The sequence below is a fragment of the Athene cunicularia genome, assembly GCF_003259725.1.
Source record: "Athene cunicularia isolate RWA chromosome 10 unlocalized genomic scaffold, athCun1 chr10_part1, whole genome shotgun sequence".
In the NCBI taxonomy this organism is placed as follows: Eukaryota; Metazoa; Chordata; class Aves; order Strigiformes; family Strigidae; genus Athene; species Athene cunicularia.
The window spans coordinates 22,807,677-22,823,456 of NW_020799112.1; the positions used below are offsets into that span (position 1 = coordinate 22,807,677).

At 40.3% G+C, this 15,780-nt stretch overlaps 1 protein-coding gene across 4 annotated transcripts in view; it reads left to right on the forward strand.

The window, feature by feature from the left end:
* AQP9 (aquaporin 9) overlaps window positions 1-4,994 on the forward strand; it is a 29,480-nt gene extending 24,486 nt beyond the window's left edge. For all 4 annotated transcript variants that reach the window (XM_026856468.1, XM_026856469.1, XM_026856466.1 and 1 more), the window contains one exon: window positions 2,287-4,994. In XM_026856468.1, coding sequence (XP_026712269.1) covers window positions 2,287-2,449 — 163 coding nt within the window. In that variant the 3' untranslated portion in view covers window positions 2,450-4,994. The remainder of the gene's footprint in view (window positions 1-2,286) is intronic.
* Window positions 4,995-15,780: the final 10,786 nt, after the last annotated feature.

Consider the following 15,780-nt stretch of genomic DNA (forward strand, 5'->3'; position numbering starts at 1 on the left):
AGAGGTCTGAATGATTGTGGATAGGCTCGTGGCCGCCGGCCCGGGGACGAGCCGGGGGACTCGCTGGGAGGGGTCTGGAGACACCTCTTGTCTGCACAGGGACTTGGATGGCACAGCGGCCTCCGAAATACCCTGCATGCTCCCCGGAGCGTGGAACGGGAGCCAGCCGCCTCCCCACTGCTGAGAGCCTGGATTATCCCGGCACTTCCCAGCGCAGCAGCTGCCTGGGTGAGACACGGATCTGCAGGTCTGCAATGGGCCAGAGTTCTCAGCCCACGCACCTTCTACGCTGTAGTTTCCCGGAAATTTTTGCAGCTCACCCAAGTGCTCTCGCCAGGCCTGTGCGGTGCCTCCTCCCCTCGCCGGCGGCTCCCTCCCGCCCTGCCCACAGCAAACCCCGATGCTGACGAGGGCATAGCTGCGTGTTGCCCCGATACCTTGGCAGCAAAGCTGTCAACTAGCTTAGAGCTGGGGCATGAGGGAGCTGAGGTTACTTCAGTGAAAGGCGTCAGTTCTGGCTCCCGTGTCAGTGAAGGGGGACTGGGTGTCATGGAGACTTGTGATCAGCTGCGTCCTGACCCCATTTCAGCTTTGGCATTGCCCTCTACAAAGACTTTACAGCCATCATCTTAGCAGAGGGTGTCTAAAGTGCCGCTGACAGCAGCTGCTGCAAATACAGGCCAGGAGAAGGTCATGCAAGAGTCAGCAAGGCGCGTGCCAGTTCGAGGAACAAGCCGAGAGAGAAACCTGCCAAGAAACACTTTGATTATGTGCCCACGGGCACACACAGGCGCACACAGAGGAAAACATGCAAGTGCTTGATACAGACTTTCTTGTGCTGATTAATTCAATAAAACCTTAGTCCATGCTTGTTCCAGAAATTCAGGGGCTCAACAGACATTCATGACTCAACAACAAACCTCTATAAACTCAGTAGAACAATAGCAGGAGTTATTTTATATCCTCAGGGCAAAATATAAACAATTCCAAAGACAAAACATGCACATCCAAGGCATTTCTGAACAAGGAATAACACTATCATCAGTAGGGCACTGTGGTATTAGCCCTGTTCTATTCTTGTGTTGTGACTTAACCACAAGTTCACGTCTGCATACATCTACACAACTAAGTGCTGAATAATTATCTTTACAATTTAAAAATTCCCCTGGCAGCTTCCTGTAAAGTTTCTTTCAAAGATGAAGTTGTTGCTTTATATTTCTGGGAGGAAAAAAAATGTCACTTCTCCATTTTCTGTATGCATGAAATCAAGGTGGGTGGGTTTTCACTGCAGACTCACGTATTCAATTAATAAAGCATGTGATCAAAATCAGAACACCTTCATGCACCAGGACAGTTAAGAAAGCCTCTGCTCTGAAACCAATACTCAGTAATTTACTGTCTGAATGTGGACCTCTGAAAGGGAGCACAATTCTACAAGCCCAAGTCTCCTGCATAAAGAGGTTGTTATTGTTTTATACCATTTAATGGTGGATTTGTTTCTTTTAAAATGTTTCTAAATCTACACATTTAAAATTAAATCCTAATAATTGTGCAAAGTAAATGTAACCATTTCCGTGATGCCAATATGCTGGAATTTCTTACTGAAGAAAGCAATTCTTAAAAGGTAAAATTTTAGGTATATGACACTTCTAAATGCTTATTTACCTCTTGCTGAAAGATCCCACATTTTAAACACAGTGCTAAGACACTACATCACGGAATTTGATTCTTGACCACTCTAGTCAAGTATAATCCACATTACAGTCACTGGTATATTACATTCCTTAAGGCATATATATTTACTCAAAAATCAAGTATAATCAATTATATTTGTCAAGAAGAACACTGTATATACTATTGCAGGCTTGAACCTGCAAATCTCCATGCAGATGAGACAACCCATTTTTGCATCAATCACTCCTGAAAACCTATTCATGAGCATCTGGCAGCAGCATCACTCCAGACTGCTGTGCAATAAATATGTCCCTGCTCATTGTAAATCAGTGAATCCCATTTTCCACAAGGGAGAAACCCAGAGATGCAGTAAGGAGGCCGTGTTTCCTACGGTGCAAGGACAGCACGGGCACCAGCATGCCTGGGGGTTGGTACCCAGCATTTCAGTCACCGCAGGGGCAGGACAGACAGGAAAGTTTCTACAGAACTGTGAGACAAAACAGGAAGGTCTACAGTAGAGTGTCATGCCACTGTATTTGTTTACTGCCAAATACAAGGTAGGACATTCACTAGAGTAACAAATCATGATGTCTTGGGTTTTTTGTCTTGCAGCGCTGGAAATAATTGGTGGTGGATCCCTATTGTTGCACCTATGCTGGGAGGTGTACTTGGAGCAATGATCTACATTGTTTTTATTGAAATTCATCACTCGGATTCTCAGCCAGGAGAAGAAAATGATGTGTATGATAAATACGAACTGACCAATATGGAGTAAGAAGTGAAGAATTTTCTCTTTCATTTTGTTGTGCAATTTTTACACAAATGATTGTTTGGACCATTTTATAAAACCTCTATGCATCAATTAGATATTCACATTTCAAAGAAAATGCATATAGAAGACAAGTTCAAAACTGACCTCTTGCCATGAAACATTACACCGATCACTGGAGACTTGGGGGTGGGAAGGGTAAATTGTTAGAGTTTTTATATGGCTTTCAGATCAAGTTATCTCCTAGATGAAATCGTAGTGAGATGATGCACTGACATGTTAATTCAACACATATGATCTTAATCACATTGCCTAATTACCTGAAAACAGATGAGATATTGTTACGAAACTGCATGTATAGGTAGTTAATTGGTTTAGTGCTGAATTAATGTGTAAGAGTGTCACTCACTTCTTAGAGCCATTATTTAAGAATTACTTGTCTGAAAATTAAAAACAATACCTGAATTGCTGAAATGTAAATTGAAGCAGTTTTTAATAACTTACTAAATTTTTATGGAGCCAATAACTGAACAGCAAAGAATCAACTCATCACTGATGAGATTTAGTAACCCAGAATACAATCACAACTGGTAAAAACTGTGTGTTAAAGATCAACACCTAAAAGACAAAGCTGCACTTCTGCACAGGTTCTTCATAGCAATAGCGTTCAGTTATTTTTAAACTATTTTCTTGACTTTTATGCTGCCCAATATTAAAAGCCTAACCTAGATTAGTAATCTGAACCTCTTCTGTTTTGCTTTCTGGATGAAATTCATTCCTGTGGAGATAGGCCAGCAGCAGAGGCTTACATTGTGCAGAGGTCAGCACAAGGCCTATTTCTGTATAAGCTTTAAAGAGGCCTTCTGCTGATGATCTACACAGGGGGATTTAATCTGCTTTGTGGGAGTAATTTTTATTTTGGTAGCAGTAATTAAAATTAGAAACTGGTCTCAGAAGTAGTCCTAGATCCGAATTCCTCAAGAAAGGACAGCTCCACTTCAGAGTTCTGGGGCATGGGTTCTCTCTCACTAAAGACAAGTGGTTGGAAATACACCACTTACTAAATATCCAGCCTTGAAAAATGAAAGTATTTCTGCTTAATCATTATGAATTGAATGTATCCAGTTAAATAAAAGCTCATTTCTAAGATGTATACATAAACATATGGTTGATGGTAGTGATCATGAATAAATAGACGTTTTATTCAGTGATGCTGCTGAGCTATTTTCATGGCAAAACTCCAGCGTACCAGTTTAACGCACTCATTTTAGGGTGCTCTTCCTTTGGATTCCTACAGCTCTGCTCCCTAGAATTCCACACTATTTTCTGATTTCACTCCTGAAGGGAGGAACCCTTTGTGTTGCCAGTAAGAGCCCATGCACTTTGGTGAGGTAACCACAGAAGTGGTTTCGAAAACGCTGTGGTCGGAGTCTGCCTCAGCATTTGGGCAGACCAAGCCTGTGTCGCAGCACGTCTTTATCACGCTCCCTGGTACACCACTCAGAATTCATGGCAACAAAGGGATAGGATTAGCCAGTCAAGCAAAGTTCTGCTTGCTGCAGCTGTAAGTCAGATAATGCTGTATACTCAAGAGAGTATAATTACAATTTTAATTATGTTTTTAAAGAAAACTTACAGAACTGTAATGAACAGGTTGCCCAGAGACCATATCAACCCTGTGCAAAGTGCTCATTTGACTGAGCATTTCTTCACTGTGGGTTAGAAACCGATACAGCTATACACATCCACATTTGTGTGCATTGTGCCAGTCCTCAGTCTGAGCAGAGGCAGAGACAGGAGAAGCAAGAGTACAGTGCAGAAATTATTCCTAACTGTAGGCCTTACACTGGCAGCACAGACAAGCCAGTTCCTCTGCCCTGTATACTGATGAATTACACTACATAAAATAAGATGGTGTGTAAAAGCAGATGCAGACTGAGCCTCCTTTCGCTCCCCCTTGCAATGAGTGCCGTCTCTCACCCTTTGGTGATACCGGCAGGAGCACTCCTCAGTGGCTGCCAGCCACCTGTGTCTGGAGAGGGCCTACATGGGCAGGACCAGCCAGAGGGCTGCCCCTCTACCACTGACGCCAACATCTAACATGAAATATCTGTGCAGAAAATAGACAGCTGTTTAACCAGAAGTAACCAATTTTGTCCAAAACATTAGGGGCAGGTTATCACTTACTGTGCTAGAACTTCACATAGTCAGTAGGCTCTATATGCCTCATTATTATATTGCTTCCTTCAATACACCATGGAAAACATGAGGGAAAGCAGAATACAGGTCAGGAATAAGAAAGAGAGAGTTTATTTATACAATTTACTGAGTGACCAGCCCACACTTACTGTGTGTGCACTGGCCAAGGTACATAAAGCTGTACATTTTCTCAAAATCCTTCTGATCACAACAGGTTCTGCCTGTAAATCAACATGAAATCTTGTCTCTACCACTTATGTCATTCCTATGCACTAAATTTCTGTATAAGTGATATTTACTTGTCTGAAGTCACCAACATGAAAGTCATAAGTAGTGACACACTCATGTGATAACATAGTATCTAAAACATGCTCTCAGCAAACTCTGTGTTTGCTTAAAGAGCTTATTTTAAGGCTTTAATTAATCATTGAATATGTTTGTAAATTCTCTGAAGACACATGGCACTAATAACACAATTCATACTGACTTCACAAAAGCAGGATTTCACTCAGGAACAAGCTCTTACAGACCTGTCTCAGATTTGACATAATTTACATTTGTAATTGTAAGAATGAATTCCTGCTTTAGGGGTAAAACTCAGTTGAGTCTTAACTACAGAACCACAACCACATCCATAATATAATGGGAACAGTAACAATCATCTCACGCCATATGCTTACACAGACATCATGATCTGTTTTGCACAAAACAAAAAAGTATTTTTGCTGTGCATCAACTATGCAATTTTCTAATATCAACTGATACTCAGTGGTTGCACTCATGTTGAATTAATATAATTGAGTTGGCAACAAGAAAGTTTTTCCAGCTGTAAGACATTCTGGTTAATGAATTAATAACAGTCAGGCTTGATCATTTTAATGTTGGAAAAAAATTCCTTTTGAGAGCATTGCTCGACTTTCAGCATGTGTTTGTTCTTTCTTTTTTGGGGCAATGTGTTCGTTCCTTAGAGCTAAACTTAGCAGCAAAGTAATCTGGAGAGTGATCCTGCAAACAGTACCGAGTTAAAGGTTGGCTACTGCATGTTGTTCCATAGAAGCCAGTGGAACTTTTCACAACTGGAAGCACTACAGGCAAGGATAAGTGCTCAGAGAATTGAGCTCAGAGTATAGTGGAAACTGCACGTTTCTTGTCGTTTTGACTGTGGATCTGGATGAGTGTGTTGTGGTTCAAAATACATACAGTCGATCCCTAATAAATGCATTCCAGTACTATTTGTATAAAAAAATGTCTCCCCTCTGGCACCTAAGGACATATTAAGAAATAAATAGCTGCCTGTTACGACCTACAACATTTTATAGCCTTGTGCTGGAAGAACACATTGACTAACAAGCTGTATTCCCTCGGTGGGTCAGACGCAGTGCCAGGGCAGAGAGGTGCTCACAGGTGAGTAGTGGCCACTGCTGGCCAGGAGGCAGCAGGCAACCGCGCGGGGCCAGGCCCCTGGCCTCTGCACCTCCTCCCGTGCCTGCCTGCAGCCTGCCCAGGGACGCCTTCTGCCACAGCTTGCCCACCGGGCTATCGAGAGCCAGAACCTAGGCGGGATGTTTTGCTGAAGTCCCTCTTCAGAGACTGCTTTTAAGGCATGCACGTATCACATCTGATCTGGCCCACGGTGCTTACAAAACGCCCCAAGCTATTTTATCTATCTTCTGCTCTACAGATTTGTAACAGGGACATGCTTTGCTCGTTTCCATTACAAAGCACATGAAAACCTGTTCTCTGGGTGCGAGAAGAAAGGGAAAGATTAAGACCTTCAAATTTACTCAGGAAGCCACAAAAGGAAAAAAACAACTATTTGAAGTGGCAGCAGGCATTTTATCCTCCAACCAGCCTGATGACCCTTACCTTCCCATCTAGTCTGACCTTCTGTTCTCCTTTCTTTCTCCTGCCCAGTGTGCAGTCTGTCTCTATACAGTGCATCTCCAGAGATTTAAATACAGCATGCTTTTCTCAGTTACTTCTGAATCTTAGAAAGTTCTCATGAGAGCAAATTCAAGTTTCACCTCACATCCTCGTTTTTTGGCAGTTGCTTACATTTTTCCCCCACTGTTCCCACCAAACAACCTTGTGCTGGAAAATACAACAATTAACTGTAACTTCCAGTAACAGCTGCTTTTTTTCTTTTTAGTACAATTGTTATTACTTCTTTCAAACATGTACAATTTTTAAAGTCTTTGTTTTTCAAACTGTTATTAAAAATAGTGCAAGATCATCCAGGGAAAAAATATTCTGTGCGCATCAGTTAGTAGTTTGAATTTTATCTTCCAGTTTGCACTTACAACTTGTTAAAAAACCATTTATTATTATTATTGTACTGTGAATGTTAGTGTCTTTCTGCTTATTTGCACACTCTAATGGCATAGTCTTAGAGTAGAAAGTGGTAGGTAAATATATTTAGCCATTGGTATTTCTTTGCATATTTGGATCAAATATTAAAGAAATCCATATAGTATGAAGCTAGACATGACATGCTTATATAATTTTTCTCTTTGCTGACAACAACTTCCTTCAAAAGGTGTTACTAAATGAGTATTACAGCACCTTAAATCAGCAATGATCAAGCTTTCTGGATGGATGACCCAGTGAGCTCCTTTTTCATGACAGGGGAGGACAGACTGATACAGTCCCTCTCTGACCTGTCTAGGAACTGATTCTGCTTTAAATTATTAGAAATCAGGTTTTCCTTTCACACTCCAAACATTGTTCCATCCTCCAGAAATTGAGAGTAAGGATCCTGCTACAGGCTACATTGACAAAGTGATAAAGAGAGGAAACTTCAAAAGCTGGTAAAACAAAGCAAGCCCTTTTGGCCAGAGGTCAGCCGAAAGGCTAACTGATAAATGCTTGGTTACTTCAGAAGACACTGTACATTACTCTGGGGATCACGGAAATAAAGAGACAACAAGTATGAAGTAACATCATCAGAAGATTTATCTTGTTGTTCACCTATCAGAAAACTTAAGTCTGCCTTGTATGCAAATTCTAACATTCTCAGTATCACCAGGAGGACCAGTCTGGGCACATTAATACTTCTATTTACTCAGCATTAGCAACATAATAGTCTAATAGGTGAAGAATACTTTCCACACCCTCAGAAATAACAGTACTTCGTTTCACCGCACAACTTCTCAGGAAACTTTGCCTGCCTTACCGTTAATAACAGGGCTGTGAATGAAAAAGCAACAAAGCGAACAATGTGTTAAGACTTGAAAAGTCAGCATCTGAATAGAAGGAAATGAACAATCTCAACCAGAATTGAACAGATGCAACACTTTCTATAGCATGACCAAGGCATCTAATAACAAACATGAAGCCAAAGCAGCAGCACACCCTTGGCAACGAACACTGTTAAATTAAAGAGTTGGGTGTTCTGTCAATGCCTTTTAAATAGATTTGCAAAAGAAACTCAATTTGAGAATAAAAGGACTAATCTGCAGTGGTGTTTTTTTCCATAGTAAAGGAGCAACATTTGATTATTTGAACATTTTCAGATTATTGAAACAAAGTAGAAAAAAAAAGGAAAAAAGGAAAAGTGCAATAGTAATTTTCTTGCATTAATTTCCAGCCCTGTGAACCCTGCTGCAGCCCCTCGCAAGAGGCAGTAAGGACCTTGCCATTAAAACTGCACAATACCAAGACCAGAATTGTTTTATCTTCATTTCCATCTCAGATGTTGAAGACGTTGGCAACTGATGGCTACGCACTGCAGAAAACTTCTACTACATAACCATTCCGCCATCTAAGGAAGAAATCCTGTTTGGCTTCAGAGCAGAAAGAATTTCATTTCATACACGTGTAATCCCCAGTGGGTTCATGTTTTTCAGGCTATAGAATCAACACATGTTTTTGAAGATGCTAGCACTGAAGAACAGCTATCAAACAAAAAAATACATGAATCCAGCTGCCACATTACCGTGGAATCCCAGGGGATAAAGCAAGTGCAAAGGCTACTCCAGCAAATCTTGGGGGAGGAAAGCAATAACACACAAACCTTGAGTCAGAAGCACATTGTCTTCACACCTATGAATAGTCTTCACAGAAGAATGCTTCAAAAGACACAGGTCATTTGCAAATGTAATGTATACCCAGACACCACCAGAACTTCAGAGGTTTGAGCCAAGAAAATGATGGCTGGACAAAATACAGATACGAACACACACACACACACTGCAATCTGCTCTGTCACAAAAAGACCAAATACTGAAAGCCATTATAAGGCCCATTTGCTATCACAGGTGGTTCTTTGAAATTAGAGAAACACAAGAAACTAAAAGTCCTTAAAATGAGGACAAAAATCTACCTAAAATATTCACCCACTTGAAACTGGATCTGTGGCCTTTTCTTCTTCCAAGTCTTTTACCTGGTTTGCTAGTACAACTGGCAGCAGAACTCTAGCTCTCTCTTAGGCTCCTGTCTTGACTGTATGCCACTGGTCTTTCACACCCATTAAGCATCAGGGCCAATCCAAAATATTCCATTTCCATGAAGCCAAAAAAAGCAATTTCAAGACATTTTAAAATGCATACGGTTCCATACAATTTCAAAATGTATACTGTAGTAAACTGGGTTTCCAACAGTTTGTCTAGCAATTACACTCTCTTTCCTTGGCTTTTGATCAGATGTGTGGCCAAGGGAGATCTACAGTACATGGGATTTGGATTTCCCCCAAGGGAAATCCTAGAACAAGAGACATTGCTCAGGCATTGGTGGATTTTAGGTGTTATACAAGATTGACCCTGAGAAACTGGGTCGTTACAGGACAGGATGCATGAATCAGTAAGAATCAGCTTGTCTTCCAGATTCTGGATGGAAAGTGTTTAAGGTTAACAGAGTTCTTATTTGTACATCTGGCTTCAGGTAATTTCATTAGAAATTAGAAAGCCATAAACAAACATATATATCTAAAAAGTACTAAGTAAAATTTACAGTACAGCCATCCTGAAAAAACCCAACACAAAACCTCTCTTTGTATGTAGAAACTTCACTCCATTCCCAAATAGCAAATGTGTACAGTTTCTAAAAATGAAAAGTTGTAGAAGAACTCCTAGGATCTGAGCTTTTTTGATGGTGTTTTAACATTATCATGACTGAAATAACCTTGCTCAAAAAGAATTAGTTTGCTTTACTTTCAAACTTATATTTCCTTAATAGATCTGTAACATCACAGCCTCTGTCTGTGGACTTTGCTTCTGTCATCATTTTCCCTGATGTTCCTGAGGGTGTTCTGCTCTGTTGCAACTTTTCTGAACTTCTCAATTTTTTATTTTTAAAAAAAACCCCACACACAGTCATTTCTGATGTGCTTTTTTTTGGTCTGATAAACACATCCTCCTTCACGACCATGTCCCTCCTCAGCTTTGGTACACCCAGGGAAGGGCCCTGGCCCCACGCACGTGGTGTCTCCGACTGGGGAAGAGCAGTATGTTTCACACCAGGTGGTACCTCAGGCTCACCGTGACAAGAGGAGGATGATGGCCAGCCTACCTAGGAGGGGTGCAGAGCTGACTAAAGGTGCCCAGCTGTTCCGCAAAGAAGTCAGATCAAAGCTTAGACAGAAAAAAATAATTCTATTGCAGCAAAGGTAGCACTGAAGGATAAGGAAGTCCTTCAGGCATGCAATTCCTCTGCTGGGCACCTCTGGCCAGGCTTTGGTACAAACACACACAGACGAGGTGAACTCAAGTTGTCGAGGCTGCGGCCATAAGCATTTACCTGGCAAAGAGCAGCTCCTGGTGGAAGGCAGCACTTTAAAGAACCCTTTTTTTTCAGAACATCAATACTGCAACACCACCTAGAATAATTTTGGTCACATATGTATCAAAAGGCACAACACTTCTAAGTTTTAATAATCAGCCCCATAATCACCAGTAGATTTTTACTTTTTTTAAAAACAAAGCCCATTTCTAAAACTTTGATTTGGATAAGATGTTGTTTATCACCATTATTTATTATGGTTTTTTTTAAGACTGTGATACAGTGATACAAATGCTACAGAAATATATTAATTCAATATAAAATATACATAGTAAATGTGATGAGCATGGCAAGATCACATGAATTCAAAATTTTACTTATGGGTCTCAGTCTTGAAATAGATGGACTATGTACTTTATTAAGCTGTTTGCTTATTTGAATTTCTTAATTAGAGTGTTTTTCAAATGCTAACAGCTTGTTAAAAATTAATTTGCAAAGAGTAAGGTCTATTGATCCTACTGTTTTTACAGAGGTGGCTTCTGTAGTCAGCAGCAGTTTAAGTGTGAAACGGAATGAGCAAGTGTAGAGCAAATAGGAGGTGCCACACTTGGGTCACTCCGGTCCTCTGTGCCCTTACAGGGAGGACTGTGATTAGACTTTAAGGTCTGAGCACAGACATGTTTGTTACATGTTTGTATGATGTGAAGCACAATGATGAGGCTCTATAGTATTGGGGATAACACAACAGTCAGCTTCTCTGTGCTGCCCTACAATAATTGTTGACCCCAAACCTAATTTGTTATTGTAGAGGAGATATATCAACCTCTAGGCTATTTGTGCAGTCCTTGACCTCTCTTCTGAGACTGCTAATAATAGAGTTTCTAACGAGTGCTGAGAGCCATAGCTGGGTTTTATGACTGGATAGGCTTCCAGTGAACTGAGAATTTACTTGATGAAAACTTCTCCATACTCCATGAACAGTCTCAGAAGCAGATTCTGGTTCCCTGTTACAAAGAGAAGTATTTAGCATAAGCTTACTAAGAGGAGAAAGTGATTCTTTATATTTAACAATGAAAGCACAAACCTCACACCCAGAGAAATAAACCCCTTGCACTAACTGCCATAATTGACAAATGTGCTACACTTGGAAAGGTGGTTTGAGCAGGACTGTGTTCATATCCCATTACCAGGCTAAGTGTCCTTAATTGTATTGTTTGTGTGAGACTGAACTACTTCATGCTGCTTTTGGACAGTATGACTGGTATCTCTGGGGAGTACCATGAAAAGGTCATGCGTATCTCAAGACTATCCAATGTCCCTAGATTTTTAATAAACACATTAATCCATGCTAAGTAGCTCACATTCCAACTACAGTTCTATTTTTATGTTATTTGTTGTACTTATCTGAAAACGTGTCACCAGTTTTGAAGTATTTTTAAAGACACAGAAGAACAGCTACCTTTGTTTGCAGGAGGCTGCTGGGGCAATGGGCTGCTTCCATTACACCACCAGCTACAGGAGCTGCAGAGAAGGAGCCAGAAGGTGGTGAGTGACCCATAAGTAACATGAACTAAATGCTCTAGAGTGATCTGGAGAACTCATTGTTAAGCCAATTGGTTGTTTTGGCCTCCTGGGAGCCTTAATAAATATCTTTAAAGCAAAGCAAGTGCTCATTATTGAAATAGCACATGGGAATATCTCATGACAGCAACGATCTGATCTGCTGGTTTACTCCTTATTCGATATCTGAGATTTTCCTAAGGGATAACTACTTTTTCCTATTGCAGCGAAGGGCCAAAATATTACAGAGACAGATTTGCCATGAAAAACAGAACAGCCCTTTAAAATGATTTCCATGTCCTGAATACCACAAAAACTCCCTCTCTACAAAAGGGTGGAGAAAGCCATGGGCCATAGCTTGACAAGGAGGGCTATACAACCTGCAACAGCTGCACACAAATTGCAAAGGCACTCTAAAGTTAGCATCCAAGTTACAGAATCCACGTTTGCAAACTCTCTCTTCTCAGTGTTGAAGAAGTTTTAAAACAGTAGAGGAAACATGAACACTACATCATCAACGACAAAAAGTTTAAAAGATGTCAATGTATTGAAATTGTCTAATTTCCAGGTGTTTTATATATAGATATTACAATAAGCAAATTCAGAAGACCAAGAATTGAAAATCCAGTCCAAAAGTCAATGGATTAAGCAATAACACATGGACAGAAAATATCCTGCAGAGACCGGTTAGAAGAAAAATTATATAATCCAGGTAATAAAAAGATAACTTGGGCTGTAGGTTCTCTACCCTTGGCATATTAGGAACACTGTGAAAATTAGACATTATCAAAACATTTGATTATACTATGAGAAAAGAGAGGCTGTGTAGACTAATATTGAAAGCTATATATAATGTATAGTCCTAGTACGTTGCCCAGTGTTGCTACCAAACGGCATTTGATCTTGTGGGACCACAAATTTTGTGTCACTAATTTCTTTCTTATCAATTAATGATTTTTAGTCAGAGCAATGTTTCCACAGTAGCATTTACCAATAGAGAATTATATATACTTAAGCATATTTTTATGAGAAACAGGATACCAAGTTTGATTACTTAATAGAAAATTGTATTTAGACCAAAGATATAATTAAAAACTAATGAATTCCCACGATAACTGAAAATAATGTTACAATACAACTTACATCTTCCTGTTACAGAAATTCTTTTTGTTTTGCATAATGTTCAAAGAAAGACTTGAAACTCAAATCATGCTCTCACAAATCTGCATCGGCTTTAATAACAGCAATTAAAGCAAACTTATTGTTTGAAGTACCCATAAGAGTATGAAAACATACTCCAAAATTCTCTAAATTCTGTGAATTATTAAAAATAAACCTATCCGTGGTTTGAAGCTCACATAAGAAAATGAAAACATACTTCAAAATGCTCTAAAACTTGAGTCACACCAAATGGACTGAGCGTATCTCCAAATACAAGGCATACGTCAGAAATTTCAGGCTCCTAGAAAACCTCTCTCAATATTTGGAGTCCACTGGAGGGTGATGGTTTAGAACCGCAGTCACGATTAACTGACTGGGTCCATATTCACTATAGGAATTAACACAGTGCGTTAATTTAGGACTTTATTCCCACTGAAAGTAAACTCACTGATCTTAGCAAGTTTTATATCAGGTTCTCCATGGACACACATGCAATTATGTTCTACCTACTTCTCCGTCTCGATACTTCCTAGGATAAAATTGCACTTTCTGAGGGATTCACATATTTCATGCATAATTCATCATTCTTTTCATACTAGATTGATTTGATCTCAACTTACAAGTTTTACTTGCATACTTTAGTAGTCGCCCACTTACAATCATAGCAAAGTTATGTGGTCAATATTTAACTTGTTTATCTCTCGATAATAGCCAGCACTGTAAGCAGTAAATAATCATTAGTGTGCTTCAGTCAAACTCTTTAGAAATACGTAATATTTAAACGAGTTGCCTGCACTTCTGTTAACAACCCGGATTAAAAAAAACTCTAAACAGAGAGGTAAACATTTTTAACAGCTAGCCCTCAGCAGATAGGCCTCATTTGGAAGTAATTTATATTTTCTATAAACGTTAACCAATAAAGACCTGGTGACACGTTGTATTTAGTCTCAGTGAAACATGTTGCAGAAAATCTTGACACGGTTTACTTAACCCCTCTTATATACACATAAACCATATTTGACATCATCCAAGACACTTTCAAATATAATATTCATCTGCCCTATTGGGAAAAAAAAACCAATCAGTACTCTCAGGATTATAATTTTATTATAATTTTTAGGTCCTTATTAGAGTGCAAAACCAATAGATGCACATATATTAGAAAATCTGGTCAATTCCATTTTGAAATATAAGTAATATAAATTTTTATTTCTTTTCACAGTTCAGATTTGTTTTTTAAAAAATAACCTGTACTTTACTCTCAAATTCCAGGCCACCAAACTACCACTGTCTGTTCTACGTGAAATGAAAAATTTATCAAAAGCTGGGACTAAGTCTTTAAATAAGAACGAAGTACTCAGGCACTGAGTACTTTTTAAAAGATACCTTTTATCTGAGAGCACATCTGAAAGAAAGCACAGATGTCTCCTCAGTGTTGGGCTGCCCAAATGGCAGAAGGCAAGTCACAGAAAGGAGTCAGGTGCCTGATAAAGTCCATGGGTTCTGTGGAGAAAGACAGTCATGCCTAACATTATGATTGCTTATGATGAAATAAAGCTTAAAAGCCATCAAGTATTTTGGAAGAGCAGTTAGAGCATATAAACCCCTGGCAACAGGAGGCAGATACCCTCACCAGACTCGGCAGCTGTTTTGTGAATACAGCCCTCCTCTCTCCTTTTTCAGGCTGGCCAGCCACACTTGCCAAAAGGCAAAGAAAACAAGATGCAACCGGGACCAAAAGGGAGGGAGGGACTTGGAGGAAAAATTCTCAAAAGTGGAAGTGCTAAATACTTGGACTGACACACATACCTGTGTTCTCGGGTAGCCAAGCAGGATTTTTTTTCTCTAATAAAGCTGCAACTCTCCAGAAGCACTACTATACTTTCTGCACGTCTGTCTGAAGGCCTGAGCTGGGGTCCCAGGACTTACATAGATGTATTAATCAGGCTGCAGCTGGGAATAATTAGCCTCACCTGTTCCTGAAGTTAATTGGCCAGGGTGGAACAGCCTGATGGCATCAGCATTTTGCCCAGTTTGGGGGCTGGGCTGTTCTGTGGTAACTTTTGTGTTCACTTCACAAAGTAAAATCATGCTGTTAGTTGCTGCTGCTATTTATAAATCATGGTTAAGCAACTGGGGCCTGTATCCTAATTACCCTACTCTAGCGTGTGGCCCTTCTCAGCCCTGCACCAGAGAGTAAAAGCCCCTCTGCAAATACATCTCCTATCATGAGAACTTCTTTTCCTGAAAACTATCACCTGCCATGAGAATGTCTGCAAAGAGCAAGCCTCCTCCCTCACTGTCATCACTGCAGCCCACTAAAGGGAAACTATGACGAGCACCAGCTGCAGATCTGCTTGGGTTGCCTCAGAGAATCTTGTGATTCTTAAGCAATTGTGCTCGTTGAGTGGCACATTACACCCGGGGGAGCTCCGGCCCCAAAAGCCACTCTGCCCGTTCTTCTGCCCGAGCTTCACCTGGTGAAAGCAGCATGTGAACTGCCACAGCCTCAGCACGCGGGCCCGTGGTGGCCTTTGTCGTTAAGGCGCACGTACGTCAGGGCTTTTGGTGGCCGGCAATGTAAAATCACTATCACTAGGCTGGCAAAAGCATTTTGATGTAGAATAAGCTAATTCATCCAAATAGACTCATCACAGGAGGAAAAAACATAGCCAGGTAATAGTTCCTAAACTCTGTGTATC